This window comes from Gastrolobium bilobum, unplaced genomic scaffold (assembly GCF_033153095.1).
Source record: "Gastrolobium bilobum isolate Gb01-03AN ecotype WA unplaced genomic scaffold, APGP_CSIRO_Gbil_v1 utg41733, whole genome shotgun sequence".
In the NCBI taxonomy this organism is placed as follows: domain Eukaryota; kingdom Viridiplantae; phylum Streptophyta; class Magnoliopsida; order Fabales; family Fabaceae; genus Gastrolobium; species Gastrolobium bilobum.
The window spans coordinates 119,252-135,473 of record NW_026895357.1 but is presented as its reverse complement, the minus strand read 5'-3'; the positions used below and the strand labels follow the sequence as shown (position 1 = coordinate 135,473).

Sequence of the window (16,222 nt, the reverse complement as noted above, 5' to 3'; positions counted from 1 at the left end):
ATTCCTGTTAATATGGTTTCACTCTTATGTTTTTTTATTTGATTTGTAAGGAATTAGGATTTAATTTGTATGTTTTTCAATATCAAGGATTATAATTTTCTGTTTCCGTTATTAATAATTGTAAATTTTAGATAAATAGAATGAACTGCGGAGGAATTTCTTAAGCAATTCACAAATTTCTATAAATACTTAAAAAAAAATTCCTGTTATTACTAATTCAAATATCAATGGATATATTTTTACTCCTATATATCAGATATAAAATGTAAGCAATACTGTTTGTTACCGACAAGCAGAAGAGCATTCAAGATACAATAATTTTAAAAGTAAACCCTAATGTTTGATTCTGCATCATGAAACCAATAACAACCCAATTCATCATATAAGTTATAGACAAGCCTAATGTTTGTTTCTGCAAAAGCTTGTTTAAAACATGAGTTCAACTTTTCCGTATGTGCACAATGAATTCATTTTTTGGTAACTTATCTGCAGTTTTCAAGTCTCAGCTTCTCAGTGAAGGTTCAGATCAAGATTTAAATTTCATTATATCCAATTAGACATAAAACTTTACCACTTTCTGCTACCCAGAATTTTAGCTGCACAAAACCAACAAAAGAGATTGGAAGAGTTAGAACCCCATAAAAAAATATGATAATGCAATTTGGTTGGCACAAATCCCATTCATCGATTGTCTTTCATGTCAATCTGTTATTCCTTTGGGAGCAGTTTCCAAAAAATCAGACATACACCTTATGAACAGAGAGGAACAAACTCACATTCTCTAATGTAACCGCTTTCCTTTATAATAGTCGACACCACTGAAAGCAAGACAAAGTTCCCAAAGTAATGCACGTGTAGGGATATTAGCTGCTTATTAGAATAAGATGGTATTAAATTGAGTCAGAAACAATAATAATTCATAAAGACCTTTTTTTTGTATGCAACTCATAATGTTCAATGCCAAGTTACCAACAATGTCGCAAGAACCAAAAAATAAAAAAAGGCAAGCGATCCTACTCGGGGAGCTTTACAGGTAAAAAACACACTAACTGTTTCTGGCTAAGGTGCATTTCAAATTAGATATAGGTGCTATCGTTGTCAAGAATGGATCTCTAAATTTTGTCCACAATAAAAAAAATAAAAAAATAAAATACAATGAAAAAACAATAACTCCTCAGCATTCATTGTCCTAACCTTTTTTTTGGGTACATAAAAGGGGCTAAGCCCCAAACAAAAGGAGAAACAAAAACACAAAAACAACAACAAAGCAAACTAACGAAAGAACTTTTAGCAAATGGATCCTTTCTATCTCTACACAAACATTAACGGGAATCTCACCATGCTGCATATGGAAATACGGTATAGTCGAGATGATGGATTAAGCCAATGTAATTCTGCCAACCAGGGATAGGCATTGTTCCTGCTTCGTCGTGTGACCATGAATCATTCATGCTCCCAAATATCATCCTATATTGTGGACCCTCTTGAATCCACTACGCTCTATAATAGCGCAAGTCAACTCCTTGTAATGACCCATATCAACCCGGTTCGTTATCCCTTAATCGTATCAAGCACAGTGTATTATACATGTATAATCATAAGCATTTACGTCAATCAAAATGCAGTAAATTTATTTTCAGAACTGGGAATTCATGTCTACACCAAAAAATTCCAGATTTTGGATATGATGAAGTAGGCGTTATAAACTTCCTAGTTTGTAAAATTCAGAGTTGTACAACTCAAGATATGCAATTAAGAAGACAAATGTTCAAACTGAATTCCTGGCATCAAGACCACAGGCTTTGTACGAATTCCGGGAATGAGACTCTGTCCTTAAATTCCGAAATTTTCCAAATTTGTAGAGTTCCAAGTTAGCTTTGCATAACTGCAATTTTATCTATTTTGGATCACTCTAGTTTAAGTTACACTCAAATTACTGCTGGTATGTCAATGCTTTTCTAGAAACAATGGCCACACATCTACAATCATCACATAACAACACACCTGACCTCTTTATTTAATATCCAACATCACTAAACCAAATACATGATTTATGCATTCGTCACATAGGGAATCCAGGTTTGAGTGATAATTTGACCTCCTATTAATGCTCCTCATTGCTGGCCATTAATTCCATTACAACATATTAGGGTACATCAAGAGAACAAAACATTTCTTTTCATTGCTATAATATGATTCCAAAGACATGTATTGGTCTTAGCCATAGGAATGTTTGAAGTTTCATTATTCATGATACCATTTGGCCTGATTGCGGGTTTTTTCCTACGCATATTTCATTAAAACTATAATCTATAGATTTATATGATGCAATGTAACTATAACACCTCGACTTTATACTATGGTTATTCTAGCAAGTTACCATGCATAACCAATCTGATATGTGCACAATAGATATCCGATGACCATCCTATTATAGAATTTTACATTCAGTCCCTTAACAACTTTGTATAGAGTACATTTATCAACTATTTCCAAGAGACTTGATTCATGCTTTGAGTTGCATCTTTTGATTTAAATATTGCAATTAAATCACCAGTACATACCATACAACATAATAACTCTCCATTCAATTAACTGAACAACTGATAACTTAAATTAAACAAGATTCTTGATCTACCATTAGGCAATACTTATCCACATTACATAACATTTCCTTTTCGTTTCCAAAAACTAGACATAAGTTGTTCAAGAAAAAGGTAACAGTCCAATTAAATATTCCTTCGGTCAGTCAACACTCCCCACTCCCCACTTACATAGTCACATATCTCATCTTTTATAACATAAACCAAAGCTCTCCCAAAATAAGACAATAGCCTCAAAATTCAAAATAACTTCCAAACATTATCAAAGACACAAAAGGGCATAGACATCATAAGAAGCGGTCCTTCCATACATGATTCATCCATTCTACGTCTCAGCCAAAGCACTATTACCATCATTCGTGAGACCTGCAAAAGCAGCCCATAACGGTGAGATTTAACTCTCAATAAGCCTAAGAATATTAGGACTTTTCCTCAATTTTCTGGTTCTTTTTCCCTGCAGAATAGACCTATAGCATATGCAAATCATATCGAAAATACATTGCAGATTTGATACCATTTGTGTCATGAAAATAATTCACATCTTATAGGCAATAACTAACCATTTACTTATCTATACATGATGACAATATCTCCATGAACTAGTTCAACATAGGAAAACTCCTAGGAAATATCTTCTAATCCTTAATTCTGGCCAGAATTTTACTCCAATAACTAACAAAATCATAAGACCTCCTTAAAGTCGTTCACATATACCCTCGAATTTCACTTGCAATTGCAATGGCATAAGCATTTTATCTCAAGCCAACCATATACCACAAAATTAAATCCATTTCAGAAAGACGTATATAATATCATTCAATGATCAACATATTGACAATACATACGCCGTTCCACATAAATAAATCAAGACAGCCATAGTTCGATTCGTTTAACTAACTTGCAAGTAATACAATTCCCATTTCAGCCGTATATCAGTGAACAGTACAGCCATGAAAACAGACACATACAATGACATTTAAGGAGCACCAACTTCACAACATACATGCATCATAGGTCGATGTATTTCATGAAACTTATGCAGCCAGGAATGAAGCAAGACAGGGGAAGGATTTCAAGATTCATAATGCTTACCTAATTCCTATCGTCCAAGGTCAACTCTTCACAAGCAATCCTACTTCAAATTCGGTTTCTTCAGCGACTACTCATTTAGAGATGATTTTGACGAGTTTACAATGGTCGGTTGAATTCAAGAAAAATGGTGGAATTAGAGGTGTGGCTAAGGTTGTGACGAGAGGAAGTTAAGAGGAATTTTTTTATTTTATTTTTAAAGTACAAAAAATTTTATCTTTTTCGATATGGAAGAGAATGGAAATGAGGGAGAATGGTTACCGCTCTCTAGCGGGTGTTCGCGGTCTGGATTGGATCGGTTTTGAAAGCAAAACTCATCCGATCTAATACTTTCGGTTTAATTATGTAATCATCCATTCGGTTTAGATTTTTTTTCAAATTCGATCCGATCCAATCAGATTTTTTTTAAGGTCAACTCTTCACAAGCAATCCTACTTCAAATTCGGTTTCTTCAGCGACTACTCATTTAGAGATGATTTTGACGAGTTTACAATGGTCGGTTGAATTCAAGAAAAATGGTGGAATTAGAGGTGTGGCTAAGGTTGTGACGAGAGGAAGTTAAGAGGAATTTTTTTATTTTATTTTTAAAGTACAAAAAATTTTATCTTTTTCGATATAGAAGAGAATGGAAATGAGGGAGAATGGTTACCGCTCTCTAGCGGGTGTTCGCGGTCTGGATTGAATCGGTTTTGAAAGCAAAACTCATCCGATCTAATACTTTCGGTTTAATTATGTAATCATCCATTCGGTTTAGATTTTTTTTCAAATTCGATCCGATCCAATCAGATTTTTTTTGATTTGGATTGGATCGGTTTTCGGTTTTTTGAATATCCTAAAATTAGTTTCATGATTATTGTGCAAATAACATCTTTTGTATATATTGATTTTGTAAAAAAAATAATATTGAATACAAAAATATCAGTAAACAATACTATAGTTGATGAGACGTGACTAAGTTTTTTCTTGGATTTAGTTGACGAGTCAATGCGTCTTGAGTTTAGAAATTTTTGGGCTATGATTAGAGAAAGAACAAGTAGGTAGAGGATAATATATATTGGATCGATTTGGATTGGATCGGTTTTCATCAACCCATCCGAAATCCGATCTAATCCAATTAAAATTTGTGATTTTTTTTCGGTTTTCAATTTTTCGGTTTGGATTGATGAACAGCCCTACCGCTTTCATATGAAACTGAAGAGAGAGGGAGTCTAATTGTTTGTTCTCACAAAATTTAGAATTTTTCAGTTTTATTAAACGTCGATCGGGATATTGATCAACGGTGGGATCAGTTGAATCGAATATATGTAAAAGTATATATAAATAGGGCTAGGGCTTTCATATGAAACTGAAGAGAGAGGGAGTCTAATTGTTTGTTCTCACAAAATTTAGAATTTTTCAGTTTTATTAAACGTCGATCGGGATATTGATCAACGGTGGGATCAGTTGAATCGAATATATGTAAAAGTATATATAAATAGGGCTAGGATCGTTGATACATGTGTTTCAGTTGTGATATAAAAAAAATCAATGGTTATATTTAAATAAGTTAAATAAGGTTCACCTATGTAGGTGGATCAGTGTTTTAAAACTCTGATTAGCCAGGTTAACCCGGTAACCGATAAACTGGTCCCTTGGTCGGTTCGAGTTACCGGCCGATTTTGTAAAAATGCGAGACCCGCTGGGCTATTAACAATACATCCACTTACGTATACAAGCAATGCAACTTGTCATGACTCCATCCAAAATAGTTTATAAACAAATTTTTCTTTCATCTCCTCGTCGATGTGGAACCTCCTCAACCTTCAAACCAAGATGACAGTGTGAAACCTTCATACAGAGGAAACGTTGGTGTCGATTGTGAGCTTAGAAGAAAAGGGTTCTGTCGGGAAGTAACTGTAGAGTTAATGGACTTGAGTCTTTGAAGCACAGAGGGAGATCTGGAAAGTTAAGGGTTTTGGTGTTGGTGTTAGTGTTCTTGTTCATGAGGATGATGAGGGTCTTGGGATCTGTAAGGGTGGTAGAAGAAGTTGATGAATTTGAGCCTCTGCAACATAGATGGGGATCTAGCAAGTGGTTGTTGTGGAAAATCATGTCCTTGATCTTGAGGATCTTGTTGTTCCCAATGTTGGTGTTGTTGTTTGTGAGTGCCATTGGCAAGGGTTGAAGTGATGTAAATGGTTCCAATAACAAGTTGAAGGACCACATACTGATTCCTCAAGCATGGCTTCGATTTGCAACTTGTGGTGGAGAACAAGGTAAAGGGTTTTGTGTCTGCACCCTAGAGCTTTATTAGATACTTGGTTGCAATTGTAAAGGTCAGATACTAATAAACTTACATGTTGCAAATCAAAGACAACCATAAGGACCAACATGGTGACGGCGCCTGAGGAGCACAGTGGATCGAGTGATAGTTGTGGTTCGAAGACAACCTTAATTTGTTTAATTGATATACTAATTTGTTTAATTTAAAACTAATGCCAGTATTCAAATTTTTTGTGTATAACCTGTCTGAGGAAATGCCAAAATTAATATGAGTAATATATTTATTAATATTTATTATATATTATTTTGAAATCTGATTGAATCCGGTTCAACCCGGTTGAAACATTTATTATATATTAATGTTTGCAAATAACTCTATTGCAATTGAACCGCAGCAAATGGATGACAAAGGTTTTTGAGTTTCATAAACAAACCAGTCATATAAAAACTCATCTACTACTTTCTAACCATAATTGGCCATTACTACAACATCATTTCCACAAATCAAAATATTCAACATCATTGTGTTCCCTCGTTCAACCATCAGAGTCACAATATCCTTGCAATATCACTACTAATGACCCATGAGCTTGACCCACAAAATATTTCAAACCCCATTACCTATAGCTACCACAAAAACCCAAAACTAAGATATTATTTCACATAGAGGAGTCTATCCACGAACCTATGTAAATCCAATACTATAATTTTATTAGGTTGTTCCTAATAGGCATTTTTGCATCCTTAGCGTGATCATTCTAACCAAAATTGGCATTGCCTTTTCATAATAGTAATACAAATTCCCCCCCCCCCCCCCGGTCATATATTATCTGGGTCTGCCACTGCCTGGCAGTAAAATTTCTTTCAACGCCTTTTGCAGAAAATTCCAATTTAGTTAATCATATGCTCTTTCAATATCCACCTTGATAGGCATAATAGTCTTACGTCCCTCATGTCGTGCATGTTGTGAATTAATTCTTATGCAATGACAATGTTATCATGAATAGGTATTTTCAAAACAAAACTTGCATAGAATGGTGAGATTACCTTATCTATAATAGGCTTCAGTCGAGAGACAATTATCTTGGTGATCAGCTTATAGGTCACATGTATAATGAGATTGGTCAAAACAGCGATATGTAACATGAAGCCTTCATCTTAGCGATCAAAACCATCAAAGTAGTTCACCTTTTGAATTAGCTCCTAGTGTTGCCAAACCTCCTCAACATGATGGCAAATTTGCTCTTTCAATTGTTGAACCTTTGGTTTCCAAGCTTGTACATTGAAGTTTTGATGATTACAAAGCACCAACAAGCTCAACATGGATGCACAACTTAGAAGGCAATTCAACTAGTCCTAAATGGCACTAGAAGACCAAGGTGACTTGCTAAAGTGGAAGATTAACTTAGAAGTGCAAAGTCAACATCAAAGTCAAAGGTTCAAGTGAAGGAAGGAACTAGAAGACTCAAAAAATGAAGACACTTGAAGATAATTTAAGTACATGATACATATACTTTTAGAGTCTTAGGATGTATGAATTTGAGTCTATTGAGTCATATCTCTCTATATTGCATTTAGAAGCACAAACTCATGCATTGACATACAAGTCTCTCACACATGGTAATTAAGGAAAGTAAAAGTTTTACTTTTAATCCAAATAGGTTTTTTCAATATTTGGTTTTTGATTTGGAAAAGAAAAAGTTGATTTGAAATTAATTTCCTTTTTTAAAAAGATTTCATTTGATTTGGTTCTTGATTTGAAAAAGAAATGTTAATTTGAGATTAATTTCCTTTTTAAAGACTTGATTAGATTTGGTTTGTGATTTGAGATTGATTTCCTTTTTAAAAGATTGATTTGATTTGGTTTTTGATTTAAAAAAAAGTTAATTTGAGATTGATTTCCTTTTTAAAGATTTGATTAGATTTGGTTTTTGATTTGAGATTGATTTCCTTTTTAAAAGATTTGATTTGATTTTATCTAATTTTCGAAAGTTAATTTGAAGATTTTGATTTTATTTTCAAAAAGATATTTTCGAAAATTTTCTTAAAAAATCATGATATAATATCTAGTGCATAAATCTAGAAATTCTTTGTAAGGATTTGATTTTGAAAAAGAGAGAGAGAGAGAGTGAATTAAACTTGAGAAATCCTTATGGTTTGATAAGAATATCATATAGGGCATATGTTTAATATCTATAGAGAGAAAGCTCTTTAAGTCTTCTTCTTCTTCTATTTCTTTGTAATTCTGAATTTGGGGAGGTTGTTCTGCTGTGATTGGTTCAATTAGAGTGATCCTAGGGTATATAGGTTAAGAGTGATCAAGGGGTTGATCACAGTTTTGTAAAATTCCAATTGAGGTTTGGTTCAAGGAGAGTGATCCTAGGGTTTAAGTTAAAGGTGATCAGGTAGATCACAACTCTTGTAAAATTCCTCTTGTACAACGGTTTCTTCAAGCACCGGTTGAAAGCTTGATGATAGTGGAATGATCGGCCTCAGTTTGGATGTAGCTCTCAGTTGTGGAGAGTGAACCAAGATACATCGCGGTGTTATCTTCTCTTCCCTTATCTTTTAATTTTTCGCTGCATATTACTATTCTTTTATTCATTATTTTTGATAATATGAATTTGTTTAAGGGATTGGGAATTTTTGGTAATTGTTAAATCTCTCTTACATGCTTTCTTTGAAAAAGGGGTTTTAAATTTTTGTTTGTTATTTGCAAAAAATTTAAAATACAATTCACCCCCCTCTTGTGTTGTTATGTAGCCATTCTTTCTTTACATCAACCTCGACTGATCGTGACAGAAAAAGACAATATGAAAATTGTCTTCACTGGATCACCAACCTACTAGGAATTCCCTCCATGCCCAGAAGAGCATTCTCCGAGATTAGAGGCCATAGAGCATGGGATGAGATCCACCTCCTGCTGCTACACTCTTCCTCGAATAATCATTTGAAATAATCACACACTAACCGCTTGAGATGTTTTGCTCCACCCATTAGTTGTTATTATTCCGCAACCTAGAGACCTTATTTATATAGCAGCGGGCTACTATTTTGATATGGTAAAATCTCTTGTTTCTATCCCACTCCAAGATCTACTTCTATCAAGACTTCTGAAACTATCCAATTCTAATGAAATATCAAGACTCCAAGATCCACTTGGAGATGTTGTGAGTCCCTCATCATCTGCTGATCTTGGATGTGACCATGCTTCCTACAACCTATTATTTTCTCCTAAAGATGTTGACATATACCTCCTTCTTCCAATGCTTAACAAGAGTAACAAACTGGTCTAGCATATCAATCAACTCAATATTATTGTTCTAGTAGATAGACATAAGTGATTGAAACTCCTCATGGTTAAGCTAGTCCGCTAAGAAACGAAAGGGTCTCTACACTCATCAAGTTGGCCTACCCATCAACCTTACTAACAAGGGGTTGTGATTAGAACACATCCCAACTAGATTGATCACATCTGCTTCCTCAAACTCTAGCCTCCACTCCAGGATGGCACATGCCCGATCCAGTCGTTTATAAACCCTATCCAAGTGTCTCCACTTGGGTCCCTTCCATGTAAAGATAAATCCATAAGAACCAAGGTCTTCGATTTTGTACTCCTCTAATAGGGATCTGAACTACCATCGTTTAAAATGATTTGGAAATTGTTCCTTTTTTTTCTGCAACACTTGTTATTTCGTTTAAGTCACCCGCCACTATCTTGAACATCTCGACTAATACCCCATAACTCATACCACAGCTCATCTCTTTGAGCAACTATAATAACCAAATAATCAAATGGAGTAATTGGGAGTTATGTAGTGATTAAAAAAAGGTAATTAGATGAAACATCTAATCAATGAATTGAGTCACTTTTTTGGGGTAAAAGTGCAAATAGTAAAAATTTTGAGGTAAAAACATAATTAGGCAAAATTACCTGAAACTTAAAAATAATTCAGTGAAACCTATTTGGTACCCGTTGGATTTCATTGAGTGATGAATTGGGGATATGTTATGAAAAAGGGGATTGTTATTATCTTAGTGGTGGGATGATGAACTTGGCGTGTGTTGCTTGAGAAAAGTGTAAAGGAAAGATCATGGATGATGTAGACATGTTGAAATCACTATGATAATGTATCATTGATGGTTTAGGGTTCAAGATTAATTGGGGGTTGTAATATTTAGGTTAAATGTTGTGATTGGAAGAGGTTGCTTTATATGTTTATGACATGAGGAAATACTGATCAGAAGGTAACATGAGCTTGGGACGTGATTATATAGCAAGTATGCTGTGAAAATAGAGTTTTTCTAGTTGGTGTCACAAAATTAATCAATTACTTTTGTGTAGTAATTAATTACTTGATGGAGAATTATGGTATCCGATTACTTTTTGAGCAGTAATCGATTACTCTTGCTTGATGGGGCCAAAACCTTCTTCTAATGAGTTGTGGTGCCTTGTTTAAAGGTATGGGACCCTAGGGGAGTTGACCTAGTTCCTTCTACCATGTTTTAGCATTTTCAAAGTGAACAAGCAAGTGGTAGTTCCATTTTCAATTGGAAAGTATAAGGATGAGGTGTTATGTGATGTTGTGCCAATGCAAGCTGGGCATATTCTCTTAGGGCGTCCGTGGCAGTTTGATAGACTTGTAATGCATGATGGGTACACCAATAGATACTCATTGGTTATGAATAAAAAAACCATTACTCTTGCTCCTTCAAGTCCAATACAAGTGTATGAGGATCAAGTAAGGTTGAAAAAAGAGAGTGACCAGAACAAAGAAAGAGAAAATTAGAGAGAGAAAAGAGAGTGAAAAACATGTTTCAGGAAGTGAGAAAAGAAAAGATAAAAAAAAGGAGAACTTCTTTGTGAAAGTTGGTGAGATTAACAAAGCATTGGTCCTAAAACAGCATATGATTGTATTCTTGTATAAGGAGGCTTGTTTTAACACTAATGAAGTTGATTCTTCTTTTCCTAGTGCAATTATTTCTGTTTTGTAGGATTTTAAGGATGTGTTCCCTGAAGAAATACCCGATGGTTTACTACCAATAAGGGGTATAGAGCACCAAATTGATTTCATACCAAGGGCAACAATTCCAAATAGGCCAGCATATAGAACCAACCTTGAATAAACAAAGGAACTCCAAAGGCAAGTTAATGAGCTTATGCAAAAGGGGCTTGTGCGCGAGAGCATGAGTCCATGTGCTGTTCCAGTATTGCTTGTGCCTAAGAAAGATAGTTCTTGGAGGATGTGCGTTGACTGTCGTGCCATCAACAATATCACTGTAAAGTATAGACATCCCATTCCTAGAATTGATGATATGCTAGATGAGTTGCATGGTGCATGTGTTTTTGCTAAAATTGATCTTAGGAGTGGATATTATCAAATCAGAATGAAAGAAGGTGATGAGTGGAAAACTGCATTCAAAACAAAATATGGGTTGTATGAATGGATGATTATGCCATTTGGTTTAACTAATGCACCCAACACCTTTATGAGGTTGATGAATGATGTTTTGCGTGCATTCCTTGGAAAATTTGTGGTTGTATATTTTGATGACATTCTGATTTATAGCATAAACTTGAGTGAGCATGTTGAGTATTTAAAGTTTGTTATGAATGTTTTGAGAAAGGAAAGATTTCCAGTCCAAAGACGTTCCAAACTGCTTCCAAAGGGTGATGGACCATTTCAACTGATTGAGAGGATAAATGATAATGCCTACAAGCTTGACCTTCCAGGTGAGTACAAGTTAGTGCAACATTTAATGTTTCTGATTTATCTCCTTTTGATGTAAGTGCAGATTTTAGGACAAATCCTTTTGAAGAGGGAGGGAATGATATGAATAAGGAGACAACACCTAGTGATCCAAATGGGCCAATCATAAAATCAAGGGCCAAGAAGTTTAAAGAAGCTTTTAGTGGGTTAATCCAGCAAATATAGGCTAATCATGAAAGGATCAAGTCCAAATTTATTCATAATCAGAATTTCGTTAATGTTATCAATGCAAGGGAGGTTGAGTGGAATAAATAGCAATTTCCAATGTCAATTAATGCGTAGTGGGGCTGATAGCATTTTCAATGTTATTAATGTTTAGTGGGGTTGATTAACATTTCCAATGTAATTAATGTTTAGTAGGCTGATTAGAATCTTTTCCTTTTTTCAAGTTGTCAACTTTAAATTAGTGTTTTTTCATTTGCTAGTCTTTTTCCTATTCTTGGAGGGATGTTCCAAGTATAAATAAGGGAGGATATAACTCTTGTAATCTGATTTTGAAGTTATAATATAATAGAGAGGTTTCTTCTCTTTGGTTCTTATCTAGAACTCTGAACTTATCAAGAAGTTGGTTCTTATAGCGTTCAAATCAGACTTATCACTCACCTTCTTCTTTCTTGAGTGTGACGTCTTTATCCTTCTTATAGCTTTGGTTCTTATTTTCCATAGATAACGGGTCAAGGTTCTTTATTTCTTATTTTAAATTACTGATTGTAGAAACGATCCTAACTAAATTGACCTTGGGTCTCATTATTCTTGGTGAGGTTCATATCAACCATTGAGGTGGGGTAGCCAATATTGACAGAGACATAGTGTGCCCTTACACAATGTTAATAGTTTTCATCTACTCCGTCATATGAGGAGTAATAAACTGGTCTAGCATTTCGATCAATTAGGTTATGCTATTCTAGCTGACAGAAGTAAGTGATCCAAACTCCTCATGTTTAAGACAATCCGTCAAGAAACAAAAGGTTCTCTCCACCCAATTGGCCTACCCGTCGACCTTACCAGTAAGGGGTTGTGATCAAAACACGTCATAACCAGATTGAGCACATATGCTTCCTTAAACACGCCTTTTTTTTTCTCTGCAACACTTGCTATTTAGTAAAACCACTCACCATCTATTTTTCACTTTATTAAGTCTTATTTTATTAATTTCTCACAAAATAACGTCATATGTTTCTTTCTTTATGTCATGCTTTTAGTAACAAACTTATTTTCTTACCAAAGAATGTAAGGGTTTTCAAAGAATATCTTCAAAGGATCTCAAAATATGTCGTCAAATATATTCATTTCTTATTTGAGTAAATACCATTTTTGGTCCTCAGTAAATTTTATGATGTCTGCTTTAGTTCCTAGCAAATAAAAAGACTATTCGTGGTCCCTAAGAAATTCAAAATGAATCCATTTTAGTCCTTTTGAGGGACTAATGTGGGTCTTTTTTGAATTTGTGAGGGACCACGATTTCAACTAAATGGGTCCATTTTGAATTTCTTAGGGATTACGAATAGCATTTTTTTATTTGCTAGGGACTAAAGCGGGTATCGTAAAATTTGCTGAGGACCAACAAAGGTATTTACTCTTCTTATTTTATACATCTATTAAGAGACGCACATTTGTACATCCTCATTTTTTTATTCTCATTTTATGCTTACGTTGCTTCTATGCTAGCCAACATTCCACTTGGTATAACATTATAAGTCTTATGGTTGTTCTATAAAAATTTTCTTTTAGCATAAGATGAATTTTGTGATCATGACACAAAAATCCTTATATATTGTGTCATTTCATCCAACCTGCTCTAAATTTATACTTAGGTCCTCATCAATTTCTCCATGTTTTGCAAAATTGATCCGAGATATTTAAATACGTCAATTTACCACTATTTTATGAATTACTCTAGCAAACTCACGATCTTAATAATAATAAAAATGGTGCCCCAAGTAAATACTTTTGTAGTGAGATGTTTTAAAATAATTAAAATATATATAATTTTTTATTTTATATGTTTTAAATAATTAAGTTTTAACGAAAAATAAAAACCAAAGTGAAGAATTCCATTATAATACTATAGATCTACATTAAATGATATTTTATGTTTTTTTTTAAAAAAAACTTTCATTATTCTTTGAGCTAAATCTTCGGGGAAACGTGTGATGGAAAGATTCTCAGAACCACCCGCAAATCAAGCAATAACAAAAATAGACAATTTGACGCCTTGAAGCCCTTTTTTCATTTTTGATAAATTTCAAAGAACTATTTTGACTTTACTTCATATATATCCAATGTAAAAAAAAAAAAAAAAATTGTCAGGAAATTCCGATATTCCTTTCTATAAATTTTAATTGATTTGTCTATGAACAAAAAAGGTTGTTTTATATGATCTCATGCTATATAAGACAACATCACTTAAATATTGTCATTCCAGAAAAGTGAGTTTCCTTAACCACTTAATCAACTTCCTTACCATTATTTATTGATTTAAGAGGTAAGAAAATTGGTAAGTAGTAAGAAACTTGTCCGAGCTCAGGGAAAAATAACGTTGAAAGAGTTGCCTTATAATCTAACAATGTTCTAACCAAACTAGTTGTATTTTTTTATGGAAATGGATGGACAGGTTTGAAAAAAAAAAAAAAAAAACAATGCACCAACTTCCTTGCCTTTTTAACTGACTGATGTTTATATATCTCTACTTTTATCACCGTCTTGGGGAGATTCTTTTATAGGATGGACATTCTAGCAGTGAAACATTGAAGAGTTGACTAGCTCCAATTGATATGAAAAGTCTTATAGTGCAAACAAGAATTTTCCAAAAACATTACAATTAGGAATGGTATCTCACTATCTCCTTCAAAGCAATGGTAGACTTATTGCCTTAATGGGAAGGAAGTCTCAAGTCTCAACCACCACAAAGCAGAGAACTCTAAGAAAGAGGGGAATGACCAACACCTTCATAGTCCCAAGTCATCTCTCTGTTCCTTGAGTAGCTTCCAAGACTTATAATTCTCTGTACTATCTTCTCATCAAGTCTCTTCAAACAAACAACAACCCCATCATGGAAAGTCCTCCTAGATGCAAATTCACAGTGATTTTCATCATCATTTCACTCTCCCTTGGCTTAATTTCCTTCATCTTGTGTATAGCAGCTGAGATAAAGAGGAATAAGGTTGTCCTTAATATGCTCTTTACTTAAGCCTTGCGGTTAAGAGATTTTGCTTTTATCTGAAAAATGCTTTGTGTGTTTTTGCAGGAGGAGGATCTCAGATGGAATGGGAAACTATGTTCTTTGCCAACAAGCCAGGCTTTTGGATTGGGTATTGCAGCTTTGGTTAGCTTCTTCTTTGCCCAGATCATTGGAAATTCTATATTACTAAAGAATTGTTACTCCCACTCTAAGATAACTGCTATTGCAAAGATTCTGTTTTTGATATCTTGGTAGGTTATATATGAATCTTTTGCATATATGTTATTAGTTTTGTTATTTAGTATTGGCTCTTGCTAGATGATCGACCAGCACCCCTACTCTTTATAATTGATTTGTCCTGTGGAAACCCAGAAAACATTTTTCCTATATAAAAAAAGAATTAATAATCTTGAGATTATGCTTTGGCCTTTGTAAGTGTAAATTCTAAGACTCAAAATGGTAATGTCTGGCAGGCTTAGCTTTGGATTTGCAGTTATTTTATTGATTGCAGCCACAAGCATGAGCAGAAGGCAACCCTATAGTATAGGATGGTTGAATGGTGAGTGCTACCTAGTCAAAGAGGGAACTTATGCTGGATCAGCTATATTGGTCCTAATTACGGTGGGTTCTATAAATGGTTCAACTTTCTCTTCAATATAATCCAGCCAAGCGGATCAGGATCAGAAAGTACAAAAACAAATGAAGTGACATTGTTTCAAACCATGCATAAGAAGCAAACAACATCATTTTTTTGGTTCAAACCAATGAGAAAAGGAAAAAGAAAAAGGTTTAGAAAGAGGAAGAATTTGTCAACTGCACCTAGACACCTACAAGTTGCAGAGGGCAAAATTTCAAGGTCAATATATCATACCAATGAGAAGTTTCTTGAGGAATATAATTCTTTTATTTACCAATTATAAAAAAAAAAGGTATCAGAGCCCACTAAAAGTTACTAACTAGCTTATCCAATGTCCAAAGGAATAATATTTTGTTTTTTTCAACTTGCACGAAAGAGAGACACTTCATTTGTACACATTCTATCCGAGTTGGTGACAACCTCATATAGTAACTCTTTTTTGGTCCCACTTGCATACATTTTCTTTTCTTATTTAAGCATTGATTTATGGATTATATGATTAATCTGATTATACTGGACAAGACCACAACGATAACAAAACTCTCTTAAGTATTCTAACATAGCTGCACATCCAAAATCACTAATTAAGCTGGAATAATCTCGTGTCAGTTGATCCATATAATTGGTAGTTTTCTGCTTACATAGATTAATAGTTGTTTAATATTCTTATGTATTTATA

The 16,222-nt window shown here is 34.1% G+C and overlaps 1 protein-coding gene across 1 annotated transcript; it reads left to right on the top strand.

Moving 5' to 3' along the window:
• Positions 1–14,581: 14,581 nt before the first annotated feature.
• LOC133306942 (protein MODIFYING WALL LIGNIN-2-like) lies at positions 14,582–15,919 on the top strand. Its single transcript, XM_061507354.1, has 3 exons — positions 14,582–14,888; positions 14,973–15,157; positions 15,380–15,919. Exons 1-3 carry the CDS (start codon positions 14,778–14,780, stop codon positions 15,564–15,566), a joined length of 483 nt encoding a protein of 160 aa, XP_061363338.1. The 5' UTR covers positions 14,582–14,777; the 3' UTR covers positions 15,567–15,919.
• The last annotated feature ends 303 nt before the right edge of the window (positions 15,920–16,222 follow it).

What these genes read in the sequence shown, in the direction of transcription:
- LOC133306942 (XM_061507354.1), top strand. Translation starts at nt 14,778, where the DNA reads ATGGAAAGTCCTCCTAGATGCAAATTCACAGTGATTTTCATCATCATT. An exon ending in CTGAGATAAAGAGGAATAAG is followed by an intron (nt 14,889 to 14,972) that starts GTTGTCCTTAAT and finishes GTGTTTTTGCAG; the next exon opens with GAGGAGGATCTCAGATGGAA. An exon ending in ATTCTGTTTTTGATATCTTG is followed by an intron (nt 15,158 to 15,379) that starts GTAGGTTATATA and finishes AATGTCTGGCAG; the next exon opens with GCTTAGCTTTGGATTTGCAG.